This window comes from Maylandia zebra, linkage group LG7 (assembly GCF_041146795.1).
Source record: "Maylandia zebra isolate NMK-2024a linkage group LG7, Mzebra_GT3a, whole genome shotgun sequence".
NCBI lineage: Eukaryota > Metazoa > Chordata > Actinopteri > Cichliformes > Cichlidae > Maylandia > Maylandia zebra.
In genome coordinates, this window is record NC_135173.1 from 49,983,337 (window position 1) to 50,008,226 (window position 24,890).

The 24,890-nt window shown below is 39.1% G+C and overlaps 4 protein-coding genes across 6 annotated transcripts in view; 1 reads left to right on the top strand and 3 right to left on the bottom strand.

The window, feature by feature from the left end:
- dym (dymeclin) overlaps positions 1-11,758 on the bottom strand; it is a 62,333-nt gene extending 50,575 nt beyond the window's left edge. The window contains exons 1-6 of one of the 3 annotated variants that reach the window (XM_076886580.1): positions 11,534-11,758; positions 10,311-10,517; positions 5,769-5,821; positions 5,464-5,557; positions 3,728-3,854; positions 2,886-2,950 (exon numbers count right to left, since the gene is read on the bottom strand). In XM_076886580.1, the coding sequence (XP_076742695.1) occupies positions 2,886-2,950; positions 3,728-3,854; positions 5,464-5,557; positions 5,769-5,821; positions 10,311-10,450 (479 nt within the window). In that variant the 5' untranslated portion in view covers positions 10,451-10,517; positions 11,534-11,758. Of the gene's footprint in view, positions 1-2,885; positions 2,959-3,717; positions 3,855-5,463; positions 5,558-5,768; positions 5,822-10,310; positions 10,518-11,533 lie in introns of all 3 variants that reach the window. The other 2 variants (XM_076886577.1, XM_012918830.4) reach the window with 2 other exon arrangements.
- A 777-nt stretch (positions 11,759-12,535) lies between these two features.
- c21h18orf32 (chromosome 21 C18orf32 homolog) lies at positions 12,536-14,234 on the bottom strand. The gene is made up of 3 exons (XM_004549640.4): positions 14,098-14,234; positions 13,099-13,299; positions 12,536-12,877 (listed from the first exon to the last, which is right to left on the bottom strand). Exons 2-3 carry the CDS (start codon positions 13,276-13,278, stop codon positions 12,812-12,814), a joined length of 246 nt encoding a protein of 81 aa, XP_004549697.1. The 5' UTR covers positions 13,279-13,299; positions 14,098-14,234; the 3' UTR covers positions 12,536-12,811.
- rad1 (RAD1 homolog (S. pombe)) lies at positions 14,189-20,912 on the top strand. Its single transcript, XM_004549638.6, has 7 exons — positions 14,189-14,308; positions 14,719-14,956; positions 15,070-15,178; positions 15,270-15,427; positions 15,645-15,745; positions 16,701-16,799; positions 18,050-20,912. Exons 2-7 carry the CDS (start codon positions 14,762-14,764, stop codon positions 18,225-18,227), a joined length of 840 nt encoding a protein of 279 aa, XP_004549695.1. The 5' UTR covers positions 14,189-14,308; positions 14,719-14,761; the 3' UTR covers positions 18,228-20,912.
- On the bottom strand, positions 18,828-23,266 carry bxdc2 (brix domain containing 2). Its single transcript, XM_004549637.6, has 10 exons — positions 22,851-23,266; positions 21,557-21,668; positions 21,420-21,463; positions 21,266-21,336; positions 21,126-21,175; positions 20,962-21,035; positions 19,941-19,991; positions 19,649-19,750; positions 19,418-19,546; positions 18,828-19,324 (listed from the first exon to the last, which is right to left on the bottom strand). Exons 1-10 carry the CDS (start codon positions 22,998-23,000, stop codon positions 19,079-19,081), a joined length of 1,029 nt encoding a protein of 342 aa, XP_004549694.2. The 5' UTR covers positions 23,001-23,266; the 3' UTR covers positions 18,828-19,078.
- Between the last annotated feature and the right edge of the window lie 1,624 nt (positions 23,267-24,890).

A 24,890-nucleotide genomic window follows, 5' to 3' on the forward strand; every position in this document is an offset into this window, starting at 1 on the left:
ATTGATGTCAACATCTCTTCATAAAAGGATGACAGAGCACTGCAGTTAGCTGAAGGTGGCAGCACTACATATCATGCCTTGATGGTTCTTTTCAGACCCGTTTTATGACTAAAAACATCTTTTTTGTAAACAGTTTATCCATTTATATCAAAAAATCCAGACTCTACAGTACATTTCCTACCTTGCTAAAATGCCAATTCTTAGCACACTACAGGTCACGGAGTTATAAAATGATGTTCATATGTACGCGCCCTTAGTTCAGTTTTCAGCCTTCTTCCTATTAATCAGTGACGAAAAATGATTTTTTTAGTTTGTCTGTTAGATTTCTGCCAATAAACTCCATTGTTTATTGGCTGAAAACGGACAAAACTTTTAACTTGGAAACTATGATTTTACTAGTGTGGCATATATTGTCAACATATAGAAATAGCTGTATCAAGATTATCATGTCACATTTGACCTCTGATCTCTCCTTCACTATCAATAGATTGATCTGAAGGTGATAATAATGCTACATAGAGCCATCTAAAACTATGTTTCTTATTGCCATTGTTTGTATCGATAACCTATAACTATCACATTACATTGTACCTCTGACCTTTTCATCAGGGTCGAATAAGGTCAACTTTTCATTTGAAGCTTTATCTTTAAAATTGTCTGTTTGTATTGGCAACATTTGGGAAATGATACTGGTATATGGGGATTGTAAATATCACATTACAGTTTGCATCCAAATATCACGTCACATTTGACCTCTGATCAAACGTTTACATTTCACATCTGCCTTTATTTTACGTTGACCCCAAGATTTGCTGTATCTTTAAAGAAAGTATTGGCAAAAGAAAGAAAATGAGCTGCTTAGTTAGTTAGAAACACAGGGTGGGCCATTTATATGGATACATCGTAATAACATGTGAATGGTTGGTGATATTAAAGTCCTGTTTGTGGCACATTAGTATATGTGAGGGGGCAAACTCCTCAAGATGGGTGGTGACCATGGTGGCCATTTAGAAGTCGGCCATCTTGGATACAACTTTTGGTTTTTCAATAGGAAGAGGACCATGTGACACATCGAACTTATTGGTAATGTCACAAGAAAAACAATGGTGTGCTTAGTTTCAGCGTAACTTTATTCTTTCATGAGTTATTTACAAGTTTCTCTTTGTTCACAGCCATTGACATGTCGAAGAGGTAAACACGTGAGGAGCGGATCGAAATCGTGTTGATATCTGGTGAACGCACGTCACATGGCCCTCTTCCTATTGAAAAAACAAAAGTTGTATCCAAGATGGCCGACTTCTAAATGGCCACCATGGTCACCACCCATCTTGAGGAGTTTGCCCCCTCACATATACTAATGTGCCACAAACAGGACTTTAATATCACCAACCACTCCCATGTTATTATGGTGTATCCATATAAATGGCCCACCCTGTATACTACAGTGTATATACTGTAGTGTAATATTATACAAGAAGCTCAGGTTGTTCCTGTTCAGCCATTTAAAAATCAGAACCTACAATCCGTGACCTACTCTTACATAATATTTCTGTAATTAATTTAAGTAAACATTTGTCATACTACTAATATCCAATTCAGGGCTGAGGGGAGCTGGAGCCTATGTCACCCGGACAGATCAGCTCTCACAGTTTGCATAGAAACAGTGCATTGTGCATGATAAAGGCCCAGTCATGTCAAAACATTGTCTTTTGAATCCAGTACATACTTAGAAGCTCTGTGTGAAGTCTGCACATGCACACTGCACTCTTTAAGCCAGTTTTACGGGCTACTTAAATTTCTGTTTTGAAATTAATTCCATTACTGCGTGCTGTTTTTTAGCTTTGCAAAGTACTTTGTCACCAATCAGCTACTGTTTTAGTTGGATACCTGTGAATGGAAAAATAACCACTCTCGTACTCGTGAGACAAAGCCACAAAAAAGGCACAGGAGTCTGCTTGGGACTTGGGGGAAGCTAACTAAAAGAATGGTGGGTTTCCCATCCAAGCCAGGAGCACGTAGAGGGGAAATGGGCTAACAGCCACAAAGTGGTGAAGGGAAGAAAAACAGAGAGCGATTTTAAGCTTGGAACAATGAATAATGTTGGAATGTTGAATGCATTTACACAGGAGCCACAGTTTGATGTTTGGAGACAAGAGAAGAAAAGGAGAGCGAAAGGTGAAGAGGTGCAGAGAAAATAGAGGCAGACGGTGAGAGAAGGTATCCGGAACGACGCACAGAACAAGTGGAAGATGCTGTGACAAGAAGACGTCAATCATGATTCGACAAATTTATTTTGAAAAGCTCGAGGAGATTGCTTTTCTAAACATATTGCGTGTACTTTTTAAAAAATCATTCACTTATTGATAAGTAAACACAGAGGATGTTTGTGTTCACACCGCCCAGCGGGACTAAAGCCTGATACAATTTTTCAAACATTATGTTCCCTCCACTCCCACTCCCTGGAAATGCTCCTAAACTTTCATTCCAAGCTTTTTCTCTTCCCCCAAACAACCAACACTTTCGCTCTTTCGGATCGCCGTGTTGCCAACATCAGAGTTCCAGCATGTCAGTATGCCGTGTTCCTTAATGGATTTCATCTTCTCTTGGTTAGTGACTCAAGACAAGAATAAGCAAGCGCAGCACGCAAACAGAACAACACATACAAACTGCTTTTCATTAGCTCCTAAGTCACTAACATGCTACTCATATTAACAGGGGGAAACAAGTGATCACGGACTATTACAAGTCCAATCACTCAGGCAATGTTTTCAAACATTTAGGCTGTAAGCATCTTTCTCACCGTTTCAGAATAGCTCTGACATGCCCGACCTTTTTAGAGTGTTTAATTCACCTTTTTCCTCACGCAAAAGACGGGAGAGACTTACAGCAGCGGCACTTCAACGATCAGGTGAACAAGGTTGGACAGCAGCTCCTCAAGAAGGTCTTCACTTCCTGTTTCTCCACAAGGGATTGATAAAGTAAATATATGAAAAACACTGAATATAAGACAGTATCAGGTTAGTTGTCGCAACTCTGCTCGACTAATCTGCCACTAATCCAATCCTTAGTTCCCACAGGTCGCTCTGTGTTTTCATGTTCATTAAACAGAGGAAATAACACAGTACTATTTAATAAGGATATCACACAGAATCCATTTCATACTTTCGTCATGATTATAATTGCAAAAGATGAACAAATGATGACAAACCGGTAGAACAACAAAGTCTAAAACTGTTTAATGTTAAATCATATTTTCCAGCAGTTTAGCATGATAATTCCTAATGACATAATTAATTATATAAGTGTGTCCTGAACTCACATAAGCAGCAAGAAACTGATGGAAGGATAAACCATTTTGCAAAGACCAATTAATTCAACTTCATTCAATTTAAGAGACATTCAGAATTGGCTTAAGTATGAAAGGAAGTCTCGTACATTTGACAGTTATTATATGAGACATCTAAAACTAGGAAATAACCTCTGTTACTCACTTCCAAGAACTCACTTGGAAACCAAAAACGTAAAGAATGCTGAAGATTTCCTAACAGATAACGTGACGTTTTGCGTAAGGTGCACTCAAGTGCAAAAAACTCAAGAAATTTTCAACATTGCTACTGATTCTAAGAGAGCACCTTTTTTTTTTTTAGCAAAATCTTTTCAAGCGGACTCTTTTGTGTAGTCTGTGGCCCTGCCTGTGAAAAAGATACTGGAGCTCACCTCCGCAGGATCCTGGTGCCCTCTCCTGGTAGGAGAACTGCTGGTGCAGCTCAGCTTCACTCATCTCCCTGATGAAGACCTTGAGCAGACAGCGAATCATGAACAGTGCATTGTGGGCCTGCCAGATAAAAAGCTGGCTGTGGAAGAGAAAAACAAAACCAAGACATCTCATGGGCATGCTTCTGGGTGGTTAAAAGATGGATTTGCATTTCATTTAACAAAAAATTACTAGTGGCAGCTTTTCAGCTAAAAATCAGGGCTCTCAGATGACTGAGAGTGAGCCAATAGCAAGTCTTTGCACAGCCTATGGGTGTAACAATAAAAGTATGTATGGCTGAATATTATGCTCATCTGCTACTAGTAAAAGTGATAAATAAGCTCTAAATAGGCATAAAAACTTTGCGAACTCGTAATCTAAGCGTTTCTTGATTAACTCTAACTCCAGCAATGTCGATGAAGCTCAGTCTTTGACACAGTTTTGTCTTTTATACAGCTTTAAACACACTGAACATTTTAAAAGTGTTTCATGTGTATGAGGGCTTTTATTTTTGAAAACTAATCTTTCGCTTCCTGCTTTCCTCAGGTGCCTTGTAGAGCTTGTAGTGGCTTCTGTAAGAACAGACCTGGCACTACTTTAACATCTGTGGAGCGCAGTGACACTTCTGGGCTGATTCTGAAACATCTGGTAAAAATCCATTGATTGTATCCAAACTTAAATGCAAAGTAGCTCTGACTGAAGTATTATCACTGTGACACGACCACAAAGAAGCTGGGGGTGAAGAATTTTTGCATTATGCTCAAAACTAGGCCATAACTTCTCTGATATGCCATTTACAGCTGACATTAAAATGACATGTTTACCTGGATAGTTATCTACACACAATGTGCAAAGGCATCTGAAGGCAGCCAGATCACACCGTTATCAAACCCTAGAAATATGTAAATGCAATCCTTACAGCATGAGCAGATCCTTAAGTGGGGAAAAAACAGTCTGCCCAACATCTGGAAAGCTCTGCTAGTAGGGGAAAACCTCTTTTTTGACAAAGGAAAATTAACTAGAGGAACTTTAGCTGCTTTGTCTCCCTTCATCTGTGATGTGGCACATTTAAGAGGGATTCTATGCCCAACCTAAGGCTCTGGGTTTTGAGAAAGAAGTGTAACTTAACAGGAAGCAACATACTTAATCCCCTTTTTAAAACCTTTTTAAAAGGAATAAACTAAACATATTTTGCATTTAATTATTCCGTTACATGTACCTAGTAACTCCCCAAAACTGCATAAGTTTGAGAAACAAACACGAAAGAAACCACCCACTGCAAGCCAAGTTTCACAACCACTAAAGACCAATACTGAGGTGTATGTCAGTCTCTGCAATTAACTATTTGCACACACCAATTATGTCACACCAAGAAAATGTGGATTTGTGGGACAGACCTGCTATGAAATGTGAGAAAAAGAGAAGAGGAGCAATAACTCCAACTTCTAATGCTGCTCAGCACAGAAGGAAGAGTTCCCACCCAAAACATTTGGTGACTTGGGCAGAGTCGGTCTCTGTGGAAATGGAGCTTTGGCTGTGAGCGCTGATTATTGCCACATACGTATGTTGATAGTTATACCTCTGCAGTTTTTCTCATGGGAAAGTGCAACTACTTCAGCGTTCCTCTCTCTCTCTCTCAAACAATAAGTGGCCTGCACTGAATCCATCACTGACAGTCAGTACTTCCCCTCTGAGGTTCTCATACTCACTCTTGGCATTCTGTAGAGATTTTCAGCTCTTTGGTTCTTCCCAGGAAAATTCTCACCAGAGCGCCAAAGTTCCCCGTTCTCGGATTGTTTTCAACTTGGGGGGGGGGGGGGGGGGACAAAACTTTATTATTAAAAGCTTTACATAAACTACAGAAACCTCAAAATATGATAATTTAGCATTCAGTAACTTAAATGTTATGATTAAAATTCAAACTCTTGAGAAGTCAGTTTTCTTTGGGACTACTCAGACATATTCTTCCATAAACACGTATTATGTGAAATTATTTATGTAGTAGCTAACATACTGAGGATCTTGGCCAGGGGTATGACAGCTTCTTCCAGTAACTTAGAGTCTCCACTGTGAAACAAAAAAAAAAACAGAAGAGAACAAGTCAGGTTAAAATGGACAGAAGGAGCTGACTGCTTGAGTAACCTTCCCTCTGCTGGAAACTCAAGGTACTACACAACAATAAGATGCAAGTCAACAGGGACAAAAAGAACAAAGTTAAACAAATGTCTGAATAATACATACAACATGCAAAGATACAGAGCATGACTCAGTTATAAATCATGGTTTAGTTAAAGGCACTGGTCGCTCATCTTCTTGTTCTTTTGGATGCTCCCATTGGGGGTCACCAGAGTGGATCATCCTGCTTCCATCTGACCTAAACCAAACACCCTCCTCTGCATGTCCTTCTCCACATCCATGAACCTCCTCTGTGATCTTCCTCTTTTCCTCCTGCCTAGCAGCTCTATATTCAGCATCCTTTGCCAAAGATGTCCACTCTCTGTCCTCTGCACATGTCCAAACCTACAAAACTTAACTTCCCTCCCTGATTTTGTTTACAAAATGCTCAATCTGCGCTGTCCCTCTGTTATACTCATCTCCAACCCTGTCCATCCAGGTCACTACCAATGAAAACCTCCATGCACTGCTACAGCTTTACATTCTCACAGTAGCTCGGTGCTTGGAGAGAAATCCTCCTAGCGCGAATAAACGTACCTGTTTGGAGGCAGAACCTACAGAGAACGGGGCTCTAATGTGATTGGTCACTTTGATGGACACTTCAGGTTACTGTGTTAAACTGAGTTACGATGTAGAACCGAAAGAAACACTGTATTTGTTTACAATATGAAAAATAAGAACGCTTTCCCGATCTTACATAGCTTCTATCATTTAAAAAAAAAAAAAAATCATCATAACGAGAGGCACACATAATTTCTAAGAAGAAGATCAAATTGTTTTATAAAATGTGAACAAATATAAAATAGTTTATTGTTGCTACCAGTTGTACACATCTGGCTACAGGGCTCCACTGTAATAGTTCATCCAGATAATATTTCAGGTTCTTTGAACAGACAGTCTGTGGGGTGGATAGGAGAGTAAGATGTGACAGGCTGTTGTTGGTAGGTAGCTCATTTGTCTGAACTAGTGTCTAACAAACAGTTCAGGTCGTTGCTATGATGCTGTGGAAATCTAAAGGCTCTTATAACTATATTACACAGCATACTTGTAACCGCTATGTGCAAGGTGTCTAATTTTTTTATGCATTGTGGTTATCTCTGTGCCGCTAACCACATGATTAACTTTAGTCATGTCTGTTGTATCCCAAAAGGTTGATTCTGTTCATCTGGATGTTGCGTTTTCAGTGGGAGAAACGTTCCGTCACTCATCCAAGTGACTTCTTCAGTCTCAGCTGACTGCAGGTTTCCCCAATCTTATAAACAGTACATTTGCATAATGCCTGAAACCAGCACCAATGAATGAACAATGGGCTGGGAGGTGAGTTCCTTGATCATTAGTAGGCAAATTCTCATGACCATTGATCAACAACTACTGATCAAAGCACTGATCAAATGTTTCTCCCACTAAAAACGCTACGTCCAGATGAACAGAATCAACTTTTTGGGATTTACTTACCTGGATGATTGAGCATCTGCTTTCTGTTGTCACAATGTTCTAGAAATCATTTTAAGTTTTGTTTGGTAAGTTTATATATTTGTTTGTTTAAATCCTAAAGTTCATAAAGAGACTAGCAAAAACAATATTAAAGAGCCATTTCTCCTCTGTACTTAAACACTGTAGAATTCCAGGCCATGTTTGAAGCACTCCCATCTAGTCACGTATGTGCAGTTACACCTGTTTGCTGCAGACAGAACAACCTTTTGTTGACAGGTTTAAATGTTTGTATTTTGGCCAAACTTACAATTGCCAGATTCTGATGCAAAATTCCTTTCCTGATCATTGTATGACATTTTTGTTTTTAATTTTTTAAATCATAGACGATATGTAATACTGTACAACAGATTAATGGGACAGCAGTGCAGAGGCTTCAGAACTTGCCTTAGAATTCTCTGGTTTAAAATATTTCTTTAACATTACCGGGACAGTTGTCTGTATTTTCACTGCTGCACAGCAAACAGTGACTGTTGATGATTAATTTGACAACTTTATTTGTTTACAATTTGAAAAACAAAGTTTAAAACATTGTTCCGTCACTCAGTGTAACCCAGTAAACTGAAGAGTCCATCAAAGTGACCAGTCACAGGACCCCAGGACCCCCATCCTCCTTTCGGCTCTGCCTTCAGACAGTGAAAGTATAGTAAGTAGCAGAGAGTTACTCACGAGACTGTAAAACTGTAGCAGCATGTAGCAGCACGTCCAAAGCAGACACTCTTGTGTGCACGATGGCTTTTTTGGTGTGCGCAGCTGCTGAGTTTAACGTGCAGGCGCTTCCATTTCACTCAGATAAACAGTTGTCAATACAGGTGAAGAACAGAAGAAGAGGCAGAGTTTTCTCAGATCATTAGTAATTAAATCATTAGTGGTTTATCTTCCTAATACTTTGAGAAATCTGTCTGTTCTTCTGCTGTATTGACAACCATTCCTGTGAGCAGCTTTAGAGTTGGTGGGAACCTGATTAAGTGTGGTGCCAGACTTGACCATCTTTTACATTAACAATACCCCATACTATTACTCTTAAATGTAACCATGACAACAGCAAACACTTATCCTGACCTACACCTAATTTTACTTTACACCATTTCCTGTTTCTGTGCTATTTTAGCTAGCTGCTGGCTTCAACTACTTATTTATCATGGCACAAAGACAGTGACACTGGCCATCATTCAACTTTCAGAACAAGAGGAAATTGTGCAAAAAGATGTGTGTCCACAAACAATCAGTTTGAAGGTCTCTTGTTTGATCACGTCTCACCATGTGACTTTTTGCGTTTTAAATAATTAAAGATTTATTTCTTTTTGTTTAAAGGCCAAGTGCCTTACACAACTACAGGGTTATAAGCCTTTGAACAAATAACAGAAGTAGAGCCATTAGGGACAGCCAAACCCACTGTTGCAATACTGGAGAAGAATGACACGCATAAAACGCTGCATGAAAGTGCTACATATGTAACCAAGCCATTAGAAAAAGCAACAATGTTCCACTTTCTGAACCTGCAAGTGCTCAATGGGTTCACATGACTTTCATCATTAAAGGGTGAACATGAGGTTTCTTAAAATGTCATACAACAAAATTTGTTAAGAAATCTCTGTGTGTCCTTCTGTAGCAGACACAGCACTCCAAGAGCACTAGTTATTATAAATTGCCATTCAGTAGTTTGATTCAATATAGCAGCAACCTGATATTTTAGCTATTTGTGTTTATCTTATTGAGCAGCAATTAGAGTGTAAGGGCAAATACACACAGGAAGAAACTAACACCAGAAATTTCAATGTTCAAACGGACGACTTGAAGTGATGATTACTCATGACCGACCCCCACTGTCCAAGTATACAGCAAACTGCTGTATACTTGGACAGGGCTCAACTTTTTGCCTTAATACAGACAACACTATTTCTCAGTCTTATTTTAGACAAACACTAAGTATGAATGCAAAATGTTACATGTGCCTTTTGTTTCTGTTACTTGGTAGATACTGTAGCTATATTTATTTTATGAATGGAAAACATCACAACATTAGTAGATTAATATGTAACATCAGTCAATCAGTCATGGTCCACCTGAAAGCGAGAACAAGGTGCCTTTCCTTCTCAGTGCTGTTTACAAAGGAACTAAACGTTAACGGTTAACTGGTCTGATCACAGCCAAGCAGATCAGCAGCCCTGTTAGATCATTGCTCAGGTGATCTCTGCAAACCTCCGGTTTACAGTTTAATCTTAAATCTCGGGTGTAAATCTTAAAAGGACTTTCTAACTAGAAGGCTTTGTTCCCTTGTGGTGGAGGGAACAAACCATTATTAAAAACATCAGGGTATCTAAGGGCTGCAACCCAGGAAAATTCACTTATGTCAATATGAATTTTTCCTCCACTCTGTTTGCCTTCCTGACTTACTGCTTGTTTTGTTGGTTTTGATATGTGAAGGTTTCATCTGAGTGATTTAAAGCGTCACATTGTGTATAAAAGTTATAAAGTACAGTAAAGTGGTGTTTAGATGTCATAGCCTCAATTATTTGACTTAGCTAATAAATTACTAATTAAGTAATTGAAACGAGCAGAGTGATGCCAAGTAAAAGTTATGTGGACACCTCCCCACACCCGATTGTGTTGCGAGGTGTGGCAATTGTTTATTGGGCTGGCTATGGAACATCCTAGATATGTCTGATGGGACTAATGTGCTAGTAGGGTAGGATGTCATCGGGGATTGTAGTTGCCATGGATGGGTGTAATTGGTTTGCAACAATGTTAATGTGAGTGGTCTTTTTAAAGTAACATAAATGCTTGGAGACAAAGCAGAACACTGCAATGACTGTTTGCGGTTTTAATGTGATGGCTGACAGGTGTATTGAATTTCAGGTGTGTGCCTTAACACAGTGTTCCTTTTTACCTGCTGGTGGGACTGATGAAGGTGAAGGAGATGAGCTGGTTCCAGAAAGGGTCATTCTCCGATATGGACTCTGTGCCCACCAGGGCCTTGAGGCTGGGATTATCGGACAGGTCACTGACCTGACTGGTGTTGGCTCCCATCTTTGCTGGCTGTGCTCAGCCAGACTCGCTGCTCTTCACTGCTTTTTCACCAGGCATATGCCAAAACCTGGGACAAAGAAAATGCTTTAATCTTTGGAGGCACAAACAATAAACAACTGGGCTTCAAATTAACTACAGAGTTAGCAAGTTCATTAAGGTTAATGTGAGAATGAATGAGCTTCTGCTTACATTTATACATCTCCTACACTCAGATCTAAATAGGAATAGACAGAGGCCATCCTTGTCGCTTTGGGCTTTAAGAAACAAGGGCACCAGGGGTGCCAGGGATGACTGTGGTTCAATTGGATAGGTTCGATCCCTGGCTACTGCAGGTTGCATGGGGAAGACACTGAACCCAGAGTTGCATTCACTGGAGTGTAAATGTTTTATTAAAAGCACTTAGACATATAAAATGTGCTTGTATGAATATGTGTGAGTGTGTCTGTGTGTAAAGTTGTGATGACACGTGCTGTATAAAGTGCTCTCAGAGCTTAAGCGCAAGAGTGCTATATACGAGTGAGAGCCAGTCTATATACACTCCTGGTTCTTCATGTTCGTGCATTACAAAACCTGTAAAACAGATCTCACCAACTCAAACACAAACTCATCCTTGAAAGCCAAAGTTCACAGCATCACAGCAGGACGACACACACTGAACCAGGACATGGCTTTTGTTTTTTTTCTAACGACACACCTTAGACACACAGGTGTAGTCAGCATAAGTGAAGTGGAGTACAGTATTTACAATATTTGCAGTGCTAAACCATAAAGGACAATTTTTCTTTCTCCAGCAAGAGCTAAAATTACGTTTTCATATTCATTATATTATTTCAACATTTACTTTAAATGACACTATTTAAATATTTTTTTTAAATCTACTTGCACGACGTTAGCTTGACCATACTGATTTCAAGCGCAGGAAATAGCCTGCAGCTTAGCAGTTTTCACAGTAAACAATATAAACTCAAAGTCCCACATAAGAATGAAACAGGCGCTAATAAATTTCTCATTGAGGAGTGCTTTGGTTTAGCCAGTGGTTAATAACGCATATACAGAGAGCAGCCAGCTGACCGCTCAGCTTACCTGTCATAAACGCTTCTCTCAGCTCTCCGCGGCTCTGCCGATTCCCAGGACCGTTCAGGGGCGACTACTGTCTTTTAAAGTGACCTGAAGTTTAGTCCAGTTGATTTATTAAGTACGAATGACAAAGGAAAGGGTCTGAAATTGTTTTGTAATTCAGACAGTTAAGTTTACTCTACATACTCCTTTCCTCCATGTTTTCCACGTAGCCACCCTGTGCGTAATGACGACATATGGGCGTTTACTACATCTTCTTCGTGTGTTCGTCTGGTTGGAAGCTATAGAACTGCTGCCCTCTATTTTTATAACTTCTCTATTTTACATTTTTTTAATAACTAGTGCATGCCCATGCTATCGCATTGTTTCGGCTGTTCGTAAACTAACAGCAAAATATATATTAATAACATAAGATTAAAAAAAAATAATAGTGGCAGTACATGTTGTTTATATGTTTAAAAAAAAAAACAACTTTTATTTTAGGCTATTGCTAAGTGATTTTAAGCATATATATTTCGAATTATGGGGTGTCCTGAGGCATCTTGGAAAATTGGCAGCCCGGTCAGCATCATGGTGAACGTGTTTGAATAAGGGGAAGCCAAGTTACACAACAGAACATATGCAGACACAGTAACAAGTCAATAATAGCATTCACTTCACTGGCTTAAATGTGGCTGATCAGTGTAGGGTATATTCCAATACTATAAAGATATTAAATGTTATTAACTATATTTTTCCTTTTTGAGCAATGTGTGACAAAGACAAACGTTTCCCAGCTGCTTCTATGTCTGGAGTAATTCTTGCACTGTACATGCAACACTGTTACTACTGGCAGTACACATAAATGTCAGGTCTAAATTTTTAGTTTATACCTACTTTCGTGTCAAGTTGCTAACATTCTTTCATATTTATTTTAATTATTTCAAAGTTATATGAACAAAACAGCTTTCTTAACAACTCAAATATGAAGAGAACACATTATTCAAAATGAAGAAAAAGCAGCAGAAGCACTTAAGAGGTCTTGTTTATTTTATTCATTATTTATGCTTAAAGTTTAACTTACAAAATCTATGTCCTTCAATACAATAAACAGCTGTATCAATTAATGATTAACAGAAAATATATCAACAAGATGGATGACAAAAATAAAAACAAGCTCCAAATAACAATTGGAAGGTTATAAAATCCAATTAATTCTAAGGTGATTTATAAGTTAATTTATAGTTTCTCTAGAAGAATTAAATATTTACATTGTTTCTGAAGCATTGAATATATTTTGAGGCGTCAGTCTGTCTTCTTATCCGTTGCTATTGTAGATCCATTAGCAGTGGCCTCGCCGTTGCTTTCAGGCTGAAAAACATGAGTGAAATTTTTTTTTAAAACTTCAAATCAAATAACTATGAAACTTATACGTTAAAAATGACACAACACAGAGACCCTTTGAGTGGCTCCTATTAGTTTTACTATCATTTTTAGATATATTCGCTCTATATACCAGAGCTGGGAAATATTTCCATAATTATTTTTAAGTTTCTTAATGAAAACATCACAAAAATTTTCCATTTACTTACCTTGCAAGTCCCATTACTCTTTTCACTAACTTTTTGGTCATTAGCACTGGTCTCCTGCACTGCCTTTTTGCTCCAGAATATATTAATAATGGGTGAAATAAAAGGATAGAGATAAGGCTCCAGGAACCTCTTGTAGACCCACAAGAGGACAGGAATCACAATACAGGGAATGCACACCATAGCTGGTAAAAATGGAAAAACCTACAACAGAGAAAAAATATTGTGAGTTGTAAAAAAAAAAAATACATAGTAAGTTTATGGTTGGTTGTTGAGATATTGCTACAAGGTTCCTGTAGAATGATTTACTAACATTTCATGAATTTATTAACATTTATACAATAATTAAAAAACAAACAAACAAAAACGACAAAAACAAAAACAAAAACCCCACATCAAACAATCCAACATGCACTTTAAAACACGAAAATAAAGCAAAAAACATATTGGTTGAAATGACAGAAATGTGTACATAATTTGAAAAGTAACAGAATCTTGCTTTATAAATAGGTTACACAAATTTAAAAAAGAAATTTATGGCATATTTACAACAATTACTGCCTACGTTAATTTTAAACTCTTCTGGTCTATATACGTTAAAAATGACGGTACTGAGACGTTTATTATTTTGTTTGTTTTATTTATTCTGGCAGCTTGGGTCTTCCACACCGAGCGACCTGTCAGCCATACTGACGTTTTCAAAGCTAACCTGAGCTACCTTAGTTAACGGTGGAAGGAAGCTTTCTTTCACACGACTACACAAATTACTCTGTTCGTGATTTCTGTTGTTGTGTGCTGTAAATTGTTTTTCGATCATTTTTTAACTTGACACAGTTGACACACTATTGGTTTCATGCTCTCTAAGCTCAAATAAAACAGTGAGCTAAAGCTAGCGTCATATCACACCCGGTAGCTTGTTATGAAAAACTGTCACCAAAGTTCAGACAGGAAAATAAAAAGATTTGAACTGTTACACGAGGAAAAAAGAATAAAGACTCTCACCTCTCCCAATCACAAAATGATGTTGTCACGCACTACCGATGGGCAGAGTATGTTTTATGGCGAAATATCTGGAATGTTGCTGACGTAAGACGTACTTTAATCCAACTTCCGTAGAAGAAGAGCGACAGGCGGAAGTTGTTCATCACCGGGCGCCTTTCTTCAAAAACAATCACAAGAACTGCTGCGTAACAGCTTTATAAGAGACACGAAGGTAGTTACAGTTTTTCTGGGGAGAATATTTTAAATACATTAATGTATAGGAGAATCTAGATAGTACAAATGTAAATTATATTACCGTTAATTCGTGTTTTACGTCGTTTTAAACTCCAAGCGAGCCACAGTAAAAAAAAAAAAAGCTTACAAGCTTAGTACTTCAGTAAAAGCAAAGTGACAGTTCTGTGTGTGTGTGTGTGTGTGTGTGTGTGTGTGTGTGTGTGTGTGTGTGTGTGTGTGTGTGTGTGTGTGTGTGTGTGTGTGTTGTAGAATCGACACAAATCACTTTGGCGCATTTACATTCTGTCCGATTTAGAATATAAAAGATACGCCATTCAACAAAGTTTTACCTTCATGCGCATGTGATGTATGATTGGAGCGGCTAATTCGATGTGTTTACCTTTACAGGGACCTCACAGCGGGTATCTGTGCGCCTTTTTTCAGCGCTAAAATGCCTCTCTCCACTCAGTCGCAAGGCGATGACGAACAGTACGTTTTAGTGGCGAATTTGGACAATGCTCGCAATCTCTCCAACATCCTGAAAGCAATCACCTTCAAAGATCACGCCATCTTCACAGCTACAACCAACGGCCTTAAGGTCACAGTGGAGGACTCGAAATGTCTGCAGGCCAATGCCTTCATCCAGGTGTGTTTCTCTTGTATTTTGTCAGTGAACATACTTAAATGAGCAGGTATGTTTACTTTGTGTTTAATCCTATAATACTGATACCTTAGTGAAGTTGTACTCATGTCTCCCAGGCTGAGATCTTCCAAGAGTTCACCATAAGAGAAGATCTGGTGGCTTTTCAGATCAACCTCACTGTTCTCCTTGATTGCCTCAATATATTTGGTGGAACCACAACACCAGGTAAAATTCATAAAAATAAACGAATTTAAAAAAAAACCCCACCTGAGATGGGACTCAACATGCTTTTTATCTGTTTCTTGTGATGCTGCAGGTGTATCAACAGCCTTGCGGATGTGCTACAGGGGGTATGGGTACCCTCTGACGTTGTTCCTGGAGGAAGGTGGTGTAGTGACCGTGTGCAAGATTAACACGCAAGAACCAGAAGAACCGATTGACTTTGAGTTCTGCAGCACTAATGTCACGAACAAGGTTAATTTCACTTTTTCTGTTATTAAAACTGGAATATTAAATATACAAAAAAATCAGATGGGAAACAATAAACCAATGCAAACGAATCAGTTCAGAAATTACAGTTTCTCTGGTTTCCTTACTTTACAAATCCAACGGGCATAACACTATTTGCAGGTGTTAGAAAAACAGGAAACACAACTCAGTAACAACTGATGTATCCCTGGCTCTTTTGTAGGTGATCTTGCAGTCAGAGAGTTTGAAGGAAGCCTTCTCTGAACTGGACATGACTAGTGAAGTGCTACAGATTACCATGTCCCCCAGCCAACCATACTTCAGGTGTGCTGTCCTTACTGTACTTTTTCTACAGTGTCGTGCTGGTTTATGATTACGTTGCTGACCTTAAAAAAAAAATCACTGTGTTTAAAATGACTGTAAAGTCCTTTACACACCAAGAGCATTGGGGGGGGGGGGGGGGGACAGATGAAATTCAGAATTTAGTATACAACATATGTAAACACTGAAATGGTAGAAACAGAGACTCTAGGTTCAGAGCAACAGGGAGAATTTTGCAGTTTCATTCAGAAGTTGAAGCTGAATCACGACCGCTTATGTATGTACATCTTTCCAGATGTCATTAGGGTAGTTTGAATTCTTGTGGGCAGAGTTAGGATCACATCTGAGGGGGCAGAGAAGTCATTTTGTAGAACTGATTGTGTTTCTGTATTGAAATTGTGTTGTTTACTTTTGCTGCATCACCAGTTTTCAGTACCGGTGTGTGTTTTAAGCTACAAGTAGACTTTTGCTACCAAATGCAGTGGTTTGATTGGCAGATCTCTTTATTCTCGTTCTGAAAATTGAAAAATATCGGAGTCCGAAAAACATTTTCAACGCACAAAATCTTCAAATTAATTCTTTTTATAAGTCTGGTGTGTAAAGCTCTTAAAAGAAAAATCACTGACGATATCCACTGGGAAAAGTATTTGGGATTAGACATAATCCACTTCTGGGAAACTAAGTCTTCTTAACGGTAAAGTTGAGGCATGTTTTATGCTGGATTGTATCGATCTGATTGAAGCTAACACTAAATATAATGTATAGCTAAGCTAAAGGTAGGCACAGTGACTTTCTTCAAGGATTTGTTGTAACAAAATAGATCTTTTTCCTGTCATTCATTATCAGCGTGCTGAGGTAGTTTGCAGTCTAACTTTGCCCCCTCTGCATTATTTTTGAAAGTGCTGCTCTTTTTACCTTTCATTTATATTATTATTATTTGATTTGTTGATTTTCTAAGGTTGTCAACGTTTGGGAATGCTGGAAATGCTCATTATGATTACTCCAAAGACTCGGACATGATGGAGCTGTTTAAGTGCACCGAGACACAAACGAACAGGTTAGCACACGAACACATGCGCAGATTATTTAGACTGTAGAGAACACAAACTAGCCATAGGTGGACTGGGAGGACAGGAAGCACCAACACAGCGACTAAAACCAAATGTCATACACAGTAGAGAATGACATAGCAGAAAATGTGTGATCTTTATCTCGCTGTAAAGTCAGTCACGACTGTCTGTGACTGACTTTACTCTCATTTTCAGTCTTGACCCTTTTACATGCCTGTTCACGCATGGTTGCCAGGCAGGTAACTCTGATCATAATGTGAAAAAGTTGAAGATGTTGACATGAATAAATCCAAATATTAAAAAGTTATAACCAAATATACACATCTTTCCTTTGAGAGTCATAAAATTAGTATATCTGTTCAGTCACTGTGTCAAATATACCCTTGGACAACAAAGTTGATCAGATTCTCCAGCATCAGTCGGGTAATGCCAACAAACTAGACTGTAAATGATGACCTCCAGCAATGGTAGAAGTCATTTTTAATGAAACATAAGAAATGCTGGAATATATTTGTATTAAACTGTTGTTTAGCATTTTATTTTCTTTAAATCTAGTTTGTTTTATTTGATTGTAATTCTGAGCATTTTGTGGCTTATGTTTTGGGAAAATAATAATAACCAAAGGGCAGTGATAATATTTTTTATTATTAACAAACTAAGCTTTGAAAATATTGACACTCACTTGTGTGCACACACTAATAACTAGTGCCAATGTCCTTAACCTAAGTATGAACTCGGATAGGTATACACTCACCTTGTAGGCGCTCTAGAAATTCCTGGAATTGGAAATACTTCACTCAAGTAGACTCCCATGGTTTGACCTTGTGTTGTATACTTGTGTGCAAACTGTAATTGCCAGCATGGCTCCTAACCAGAGGTCTGGCCACAGGACGTTGCAGCACCTGCATGCAGGTGTTTAGGATTATAATCATTTCCCCGGTGACTCTTCGTCCCCTTTACATCTCCTTAAAAGCAGACTTGTTATAACTTATGTAATAGAGCTTGTTAACTGGATACATTTGACTTGTAACTGAATAAAAAGCACAGAAAAATAATGACATTTACAACTGCAACTGGATATGCTGACACTAATGAGTCAGCACTCCTGGATCCAGTGTTAAGTGTTTTCTTGGTCTTTCTATCGTATCATGTTAAAAATCTCTGCAAGAGAAATAGTTTAGGCATAGTTTCAGCGTATCCCCGTGTAATGCTTTGTTTGTATTCTGTCTGCAAACAGATACAAGATGTCCCTCCTGAAGCCGTCCACCAAAGCCTTGGCTTTGTCCTGTAAAGTCTCCGTCAGGACAGACAACCGGGGCTTCCTCTCTCTGCAGTACCTGGTCAGGAACGACGACGGACAGATCTGCTTCGTAGAATATTACTGCTGTCCCGATGAGGAGGTGGAAGAGAACTGAGAACACCAGATTCAAATCTGACTTGTAATAAGCACCTTAACTACACACCGGAGTCCAGTTTGCCAGAGGAGGCAGGTATGGAGAAAATGCCGGACTTGTAATGGGCACAGTGGAGTAAACAGAAAATGAACTGATTCATCATTTGCCAGATTTGAGAGATGTTCTTATGCTCTCTATGATTACGCCACACGTCATAATCAGAGCTCGATGTGCTGCAGGAGTATACAGAGGCATGTTCGATGTGTGTTCAAGTACTCTATTGATTACTATGGTGACTCAGCTGTTTTCAGTCATAAGTCTCACAATTTGTGAATGTTACTCCTGAATTTGAGTCTACTTGTTAAATGCAGCTCTCTTTATATTTGCATATCAGAGCTCGTCTTTTGACATATGCTTCCAGATGGCTGACAGCCTGTAAAACAGGACACATTAGACCCAGCTCACTGATCTAAAACAACTAGACAGTGATCTAAAACAACACCTATTCTACCTATTTTGAATAGGTGTGATTTCTCTTAAGCTGTGGACACACTTCCTCCAAGTCTATGCTGACACTATTCCAAAAGCCTTTTATGGAGTATACATCACAGGATACAGAGATCAAGTTGGTATTTTATTTCTATGACATAGAAAAGAGTTTTTACTCCAACTCAATAAACATTACATCAAGAAAAACTTGTTTATTAGAAAAAGAAGAAAGGAGTTCATAAACTGGGGCAACAAAACATGATGCATATTTTCCCAAGGACTGTTTCTAATACTGTACTTGAGTCCTGACTGTGTGGTGACATTCCCATATTTTTACTGAATAATGGCAGCAGCATTCACTCAGCTTATTGCAGTCCATCCAGTTACCTGCGTGCCATCTGCATCCTTTGTCTTTTGAAAGCTTTTTGTTTTTTCTTCACCACTTTCGTCTCAGGCGCTTCCGTCTGAATGTCAGCGGGCTTTTCCTCAGCCGGTGTCAGGAAGACATCCGCTGTAACGTCACTTTCCAGGTCCTCCTTCGCAGACGTCTTCTTTCCTTTCTGCATCTCCTTTACCATCTGCTTCTCTCGCACTTTGGCTGCCGCTGCCAGTCGCATCTCTCTCCGGTGCTGCAGGAGCATACAGAGAGATGTTCGATGTAAGAACATTAGTATATCAGGAACATTAATTGTAACTTCAGCTATCGTGCAATGGATTTTTACCATGTTAGGAGAACGGAAGTCTGGGTTTTCATAGAGCGTAGGCCCCCCAAAGCTCCCCTGAAAGATCTTCATGAGGTTAAGAACAAAGCGAGGCCCAATCTCCACTAGAGAGCCATCTTCCTCAATGATCTGAACACAGCCAGAGGAAAATAAGAAATATTTCATTCGGAATCTGCTCAAGCCAGGGATAAAATATCAAATGAAATTTAGAAAAGTATGGCAGAAGAGTACCTGGTAGTTTCGAAACCAAATCCTGTTGTCTGCAATGGTGAAGGTGAAAACATGGTCCACAAAAGGCTGACTCTTAGGATGGTAGCGTGGGGTGGAAAAGGTCTACAACAGAAAAAATGAATGAGTTCAGTCAGAAAATACAATTTGTTCAACTCTTCAAGAAAAAAATGTTTAAAAAAAAAAATCACATCTGCTCCGTTCTTACAGTAAAAACATGATATGTAATCGGACTTTAGACTGAAAGTGTCAAAAACTGCAATCAGTTTACATTCACGCTGTCCTGGAAACGCACCTGGATGAAGAGCTCTTTCAGTAAAGCATAGTGAGGCTCCTTATCGAATTTCTGTTGAAGAAAATAAAGAGTAAAAATAAAAACTTCAGCTCTTGCTCAGGCGTTTTTTCTTAAATTCAACTTAAACACAAAAAAAACTTTCACTATTCAGATCACAGGCCGAGAATTTTATATCAGAGCGAAGACATTGTGCAGAGTTTTGTGACGCTATTTGTAGGGATGGGAATTGAGAACCAGTTTATGTAGAAAACCGATTCCCAGAAGTCCAATTCCTTGGAATTGTTATTCTGCCTTTCTATCGATCGCTCTTATTGGTTCCTGCACGGTTCACCTGTCCGAGGAGGAAAGTGGCGACGCAGTCTGGAGCGTGGATATGGACACTTACTTTTATTGCACAAAAGACTGAGATAAATGGTTAAGTGGAAAACTGGACAGAAAAAACTGCATTATGCTGCTAACACAACTTCGGCACTTGTGTGGTCTGCTTTGTATTCTCCAAGAGAAAGATCTTAGTGTTCTCATTAGGGACTTGTGTTAGTGTGTGGGGTTGTAGCCTCAGGTTTATATTGTTAAATAGTGTGTTTCAGCTAAGTTATAGAGGAACATGAAAGTAATGTAACGAGTACTGTAAGGAATTATTTTTCCAGGGAGTAATTAAGTAACGTGTTCTGTGTAATATGTCTAACATGTTCTGTGTAACCTGCTCAAACATTTAACCCACAGCATGCAGTTAATTTGCATGAAGGTAATTTCTATATTGCTTCTTAGCAACTGTGGTGACTTTCAAAACGGACCCAATGACAATCGATAAGTAATCAAATCGATAAATGATATTGATCTTGGAATCGCTAAATTCTTACCAATTCCCATCCCTATTTCCTTGACTACACTAAACCATAAATATCTGATGTGGTGTTGATGAGACTCATAGTGCAACAAATTCGGAATAAAGACATACTGATTATAAACTAACAGCAAGTCTAATTTATTACTCCCGGCTTTATGACCCAGTTCTACTCACAGGATCAAACGAGAGCAGCGGCCTGGATCCTTTGAGGCAGTTTCCTGTCAGTTTGAGTTCGGCCAGTGTGTGAACTGTCAAAGAGGAGGGGCAATGCAATTATTTTTCCCAAAGTATAACAAATGATTGCTGCATTTGAGGGCTTTAGTGGTGAAATAACTTACTGTTCTGGACTAGGAACTTTGCAGAAGGGCCATGGGGGCTGTTTGAAATCCTACAGGACAAGAACATGACTGAACTTAGTTCAGATTGGCTCTCCTATGAGTCTGATGTACATGAGATGTAATACCAATGAAATTCTCACCACATGTAGAGGTCCTGCTTCTTCTTGGCCTCAAAATAGAGGCACTTGTTGCAGTTTTTGATCTCACAAACCTGCCAAACAAATGACTTTATTCTCCTGGATGCTTTATATATGTTATGTAAGAGTAAACTAAGATGTTAAACAGCAAACTTACCTCATTTATGACAAACAGCTTATCCTTTCTGTCCATTTTTGTGTCTAGGCACAAGATTTGTGGGTTAGTAAGGTAAGACAGATAACACAGGTGTTTATGTGAAGCAATGCTGTAGGTCAGTGCTACATGACACTAACCTGCCTTTGCATGAGGCATCATGGTCCTCAGGTCCTGCATCAGGTGTCTGGTTCTGAAGTTGATCCCTCTGGAGGAGAAAATCAGAACTCTTTCCTTGTTGGTCCATTTGCCCTGTTAAAAACAGTTTAGCTCAGAACATTGAACTAAAACAAATACCAGTTTGCAATTTCAGTCTTAAAATGCAACAAAACAAAGAAACAGCGTTCTTCTACTACGGTTCAGAACAGATATGGGTCTGCCCGGGAGTTTTTCCCTGTCTGCGGAAGGCTGTTGGTCCATTGTTTACCTCAGCTGTCAATTCTAGGTAAGAGGGATCCACATTTATTCAATCTGGAAGAGACCGTCAAACTTTGTGGAAGTAGTACAGGTCAGTGACCTTTGACCTCCATACTGAGGTGAGTTATTGAGGATATGCTGAACCTTTCTGTTGGTAAAAGCTGCTGTTTTGATGCTTTGTGAATAAACCCTCCGATGTAAGCAAACTGCTTATTACAGCAAAACCTTTTTGGGACACTGAGTCTACTTTATAGCCAAGTGCTGTTGTTGTTTAGCCAGTGACTATGAGTAACAGCAACAACATCAGGAACAAATTAGCATGTTGTTTCCATGTACAAAAGCACTGGTTTGAGGTGAGGATAACGAGGATGACGTTTTCTTAAAATGCTGGTGAGCTTCTCTCTTTTCCTTTGCATTTTTGTTTCTTTGATGAAGGGGACCCCTTCTCCACAACTATAAAACACAAGCATAATCCTTCAAGTCTTGAGTCTGAAGACGAAGGCACGAATTTAAATTAGCCTCATAGTTCGAGTTCTACGAGTTCTCTTCCTTTGGTGTTTTACACATGTAGCCAAGCTTCAGCCTCACATGTAAAATGCGAGTAGGTGGAAATGTCCTTCCCGGCCACTGTATTTAAATAAGCTGGGGGAACATGGCCGCCGCCAAAAAAAAATCACGAGCCATTTATGTATTTTTAATGGGTTAACGATGCGTTTATTAAAACGCATCAATTTGTTGAAAGGAACGTAATAACACACTATCATATTTTTGAGCACAACATTCTTTCTTTTTACTATTAATTAGCCTTAAATACCGACTGTACGTTTAAGAAGGCAGTTTGGTTCATATCTGTGTCGATATCAGATTGGGAATGTTAGGATATAACGAATTCCTCTATCTGATGCTACACACTGAGTAGGTTATAGATAAGTAAGTGAAGTAGCGCGTAGTTGGTAAACTGAAGTTGGCGCACCAGCTAAAATAGTTCAGTGGACAATAACACGCTATAACTCTGACCTGAGAGATCGGTGCTGGCACCGTGATCTCATGTTCCTTCTCTCTTCCCACTTCCTCTAGGCCTTTGCCTTCATCTGGTACCAGTTTTCCTTTTTTCGGCTTGAAATCAACGGAATCCTGGCCGGCACGTTTTCTCTTGAACGGCGACATGTTTGCACGCACACGCAAGTCTCCTAAAACTTATCCGAAGAAAAATATATAACATAAAACAAAAGTTAGAGTGACCTCTAGTGTCCTGGAGATGGTACCCCAACGTCTTTTTTGGATGGAAGCTCTAGAAGAAAGAAAGAAAGATCCCCTTTTTCAACCCTGGCATTGGAAAAAAATTATTCATTTATTCGTTCATTTATGTAACTCCTGCCTGCCATAGAGACAGGAGTGGCATGATGCCAATTCCTGCCTCCACCTGCCTGCCTAACCCATTCTATGGCTGTGTCCCAATTCAGGGTCTGCACGCTTGAAGTACGCGCACTACGCATACTACGTACGGTAAGTACTAGAAGTACGAGAAGTGCGGAAGTGAGAGGCTTGTGAAATGGGACGGTATACGCTTCGTCGCGCTGTACAGGTTGCCTAGCAACCACGATACTAACCGCGAGACACGTTACATACAGCATTGTTTGACAGAAATGAAGGAGAAAAATGTTTTGTTGGTCATTCATTTTTGTCATGACATCACTTTGATTAGTTGAGTATCTGAGGCTGAGACCACAGGACTGTAAAACATGATTGTTGGGCGTCATTTCTGTGCTGAACAGTCATGTAAGATTAGTTAGTAAATAACAATTAGTTAATGTTGTTCATGAGACTAAAATCATCTCACTGTGGTAATGTAAATATAATATGGCCTATATAATAGTATTGTCAGATTATTATGATACACACACACACACACACACACACACACACACACACACACACACACACACACACATATATATATATGCCAAAGCGCTCCCAGGCGGAGGATAGTCCTCCCCCAACTGCTATCAGGGCAGGAGACGTTCACACCTGTGCGTCCAAACGGCAAATGAATCGCGCATGAGCGAAGTCGCTGCTCCCGCACTGACTGTAACGCAGTCAATTCTTCTTTTACTGTTATGCTGTTTTGTGGATCACAAGGTTTAAAACTACTTATAAACACACACTCTCACACACAAAGTAACTCCACCAGAGTGCCAATTTCGGGTCACTTTTGCCGGTCCAGGCCCGGATAAAGGAGCAGGGTTGGAATTGTGACATTAAAAAACAATAATTGCTAAAAGAAATTTAATTTGTAGTTCCAAATAAATTCTAACTGCATTTAGAACGTTTTTACTCACTTTATGTCTCTTCCACGATGTTATTTCTCTCTCCAACAACGTAGGTTACAATTACATTAGCATGATCAATTATGCAAATTAGGTGATGGCGTCATTTGGCGACTTCTAGCGACTTTTAGGACAACCAATAGTGATTTTCCTTACTGAGGAGTTGGCAACACTGGCGTGCAGACCTTGAATTTGGACACAGCCTATTTGTTAAGTAGCTCCAGGATGAACCCTGGGTTCCCTGTACTAAAAAGGTCAATCAGTTACCGGGTTACATCGCCATGGTAACTCATTCTGAACCTTAAGTGATCGTCTGCCAAAAAGTTCTTTCTGGTATTCGCCAAAAAAGTGATAACTCGTATTTTAATTGCTGTAATTGACTTGTTGGCCTATAACATGTGAAGCATGTGCCAAATGTTTCCCTTATGATCGCTATTAGGTCATCTTGAGCCACAAACAACATTCTTGCTACAAGGTAGAAAATGAAATTAGTTTTTGGTAAGGTTAATTTTATATGACCATTAAAGAGTCTTGTTGACATTCAAAATGTCTTTGAGGGGGCTGTATCAGAAATGGCAACAAATTAGCGTTATAGTTCTATAAAGATATTTCAGGTGCCCAAAAAGGACTTGATTGGTTATAATGTAGGTACAATAATAAGTCATGTTTTTAAATAGACTAGAATAGAAGAGAATAATCCTTTAATTGTCCCACAAGGGGAAATTTGGAT

What these genes read in the sequence shown, in the direction of transcription:
- bxdc2 (XM_004549637.6), bottom strand. Translation starts at nt 23,000, where the DNA reads ATGTCGCCGTTCAAGAGAAAACGTGCCGGCCAGGATTCCGTTGATTTC. An exon ending in TGCCAGCACCGATCTCTCAG is followed by an intron (nt 21,669 to 22,850) that starts GTCAGAGTTATA and finishes TGTTTTTAACAG; the next exon opens with GGCAAATGGACCAACAAGGA. An exon ending in TGAAAGAGCTCTTCATCCAG is followed by an intron (nt 19,751 to 19,940) that starts GTGCGTTTCCAG and finishes TTTCTGTTGTAG; the next exon opens with ACCTTTTCCACCCCACGCTA.
- c21h18orf32 (XM_004549640.4), bottom strand. Translation starts at nt 13,278, where the DNA reads ATGGTGTGCATTCCCTGTATTGTGATTCCTGTCCTCTTGTGGGTCTAC. An exon ending in AGAGTAATGGGACTTGCAAG is followed by an intron (nt 12,878 to 13,098) that starts GTAAGTAAATGG and finishes CATGTTTTTCAG; the next exon opens with CCTGAAAGCAACGGCGAGGC.
- rad1 (XM_004549638.6), top strand. Translation starts at nt 14,762, where the DNA reads ATGCCTCTCTCCACTCAGTCGCAAGGCGATGACGAACAGTACGTTTTA. An exon ending in TGGTGGAACCACAACACCAG is followed by an intron (nt 15,179 to 15,269) that starts GTAAAATTCATA and finishes GTGATGCTGCAG; the next exon opens with GTGTATCAACAGCCTTGCGG. An exon ending in GCACTAATGTCACGAACAAG is followed by an intron (nt 15,428 to 15,644) that starts GTTAATTTCACT and finishes GCTCTTTTGTAG; the next exon opens with GTGATCTTGCAGTCAGAGAG.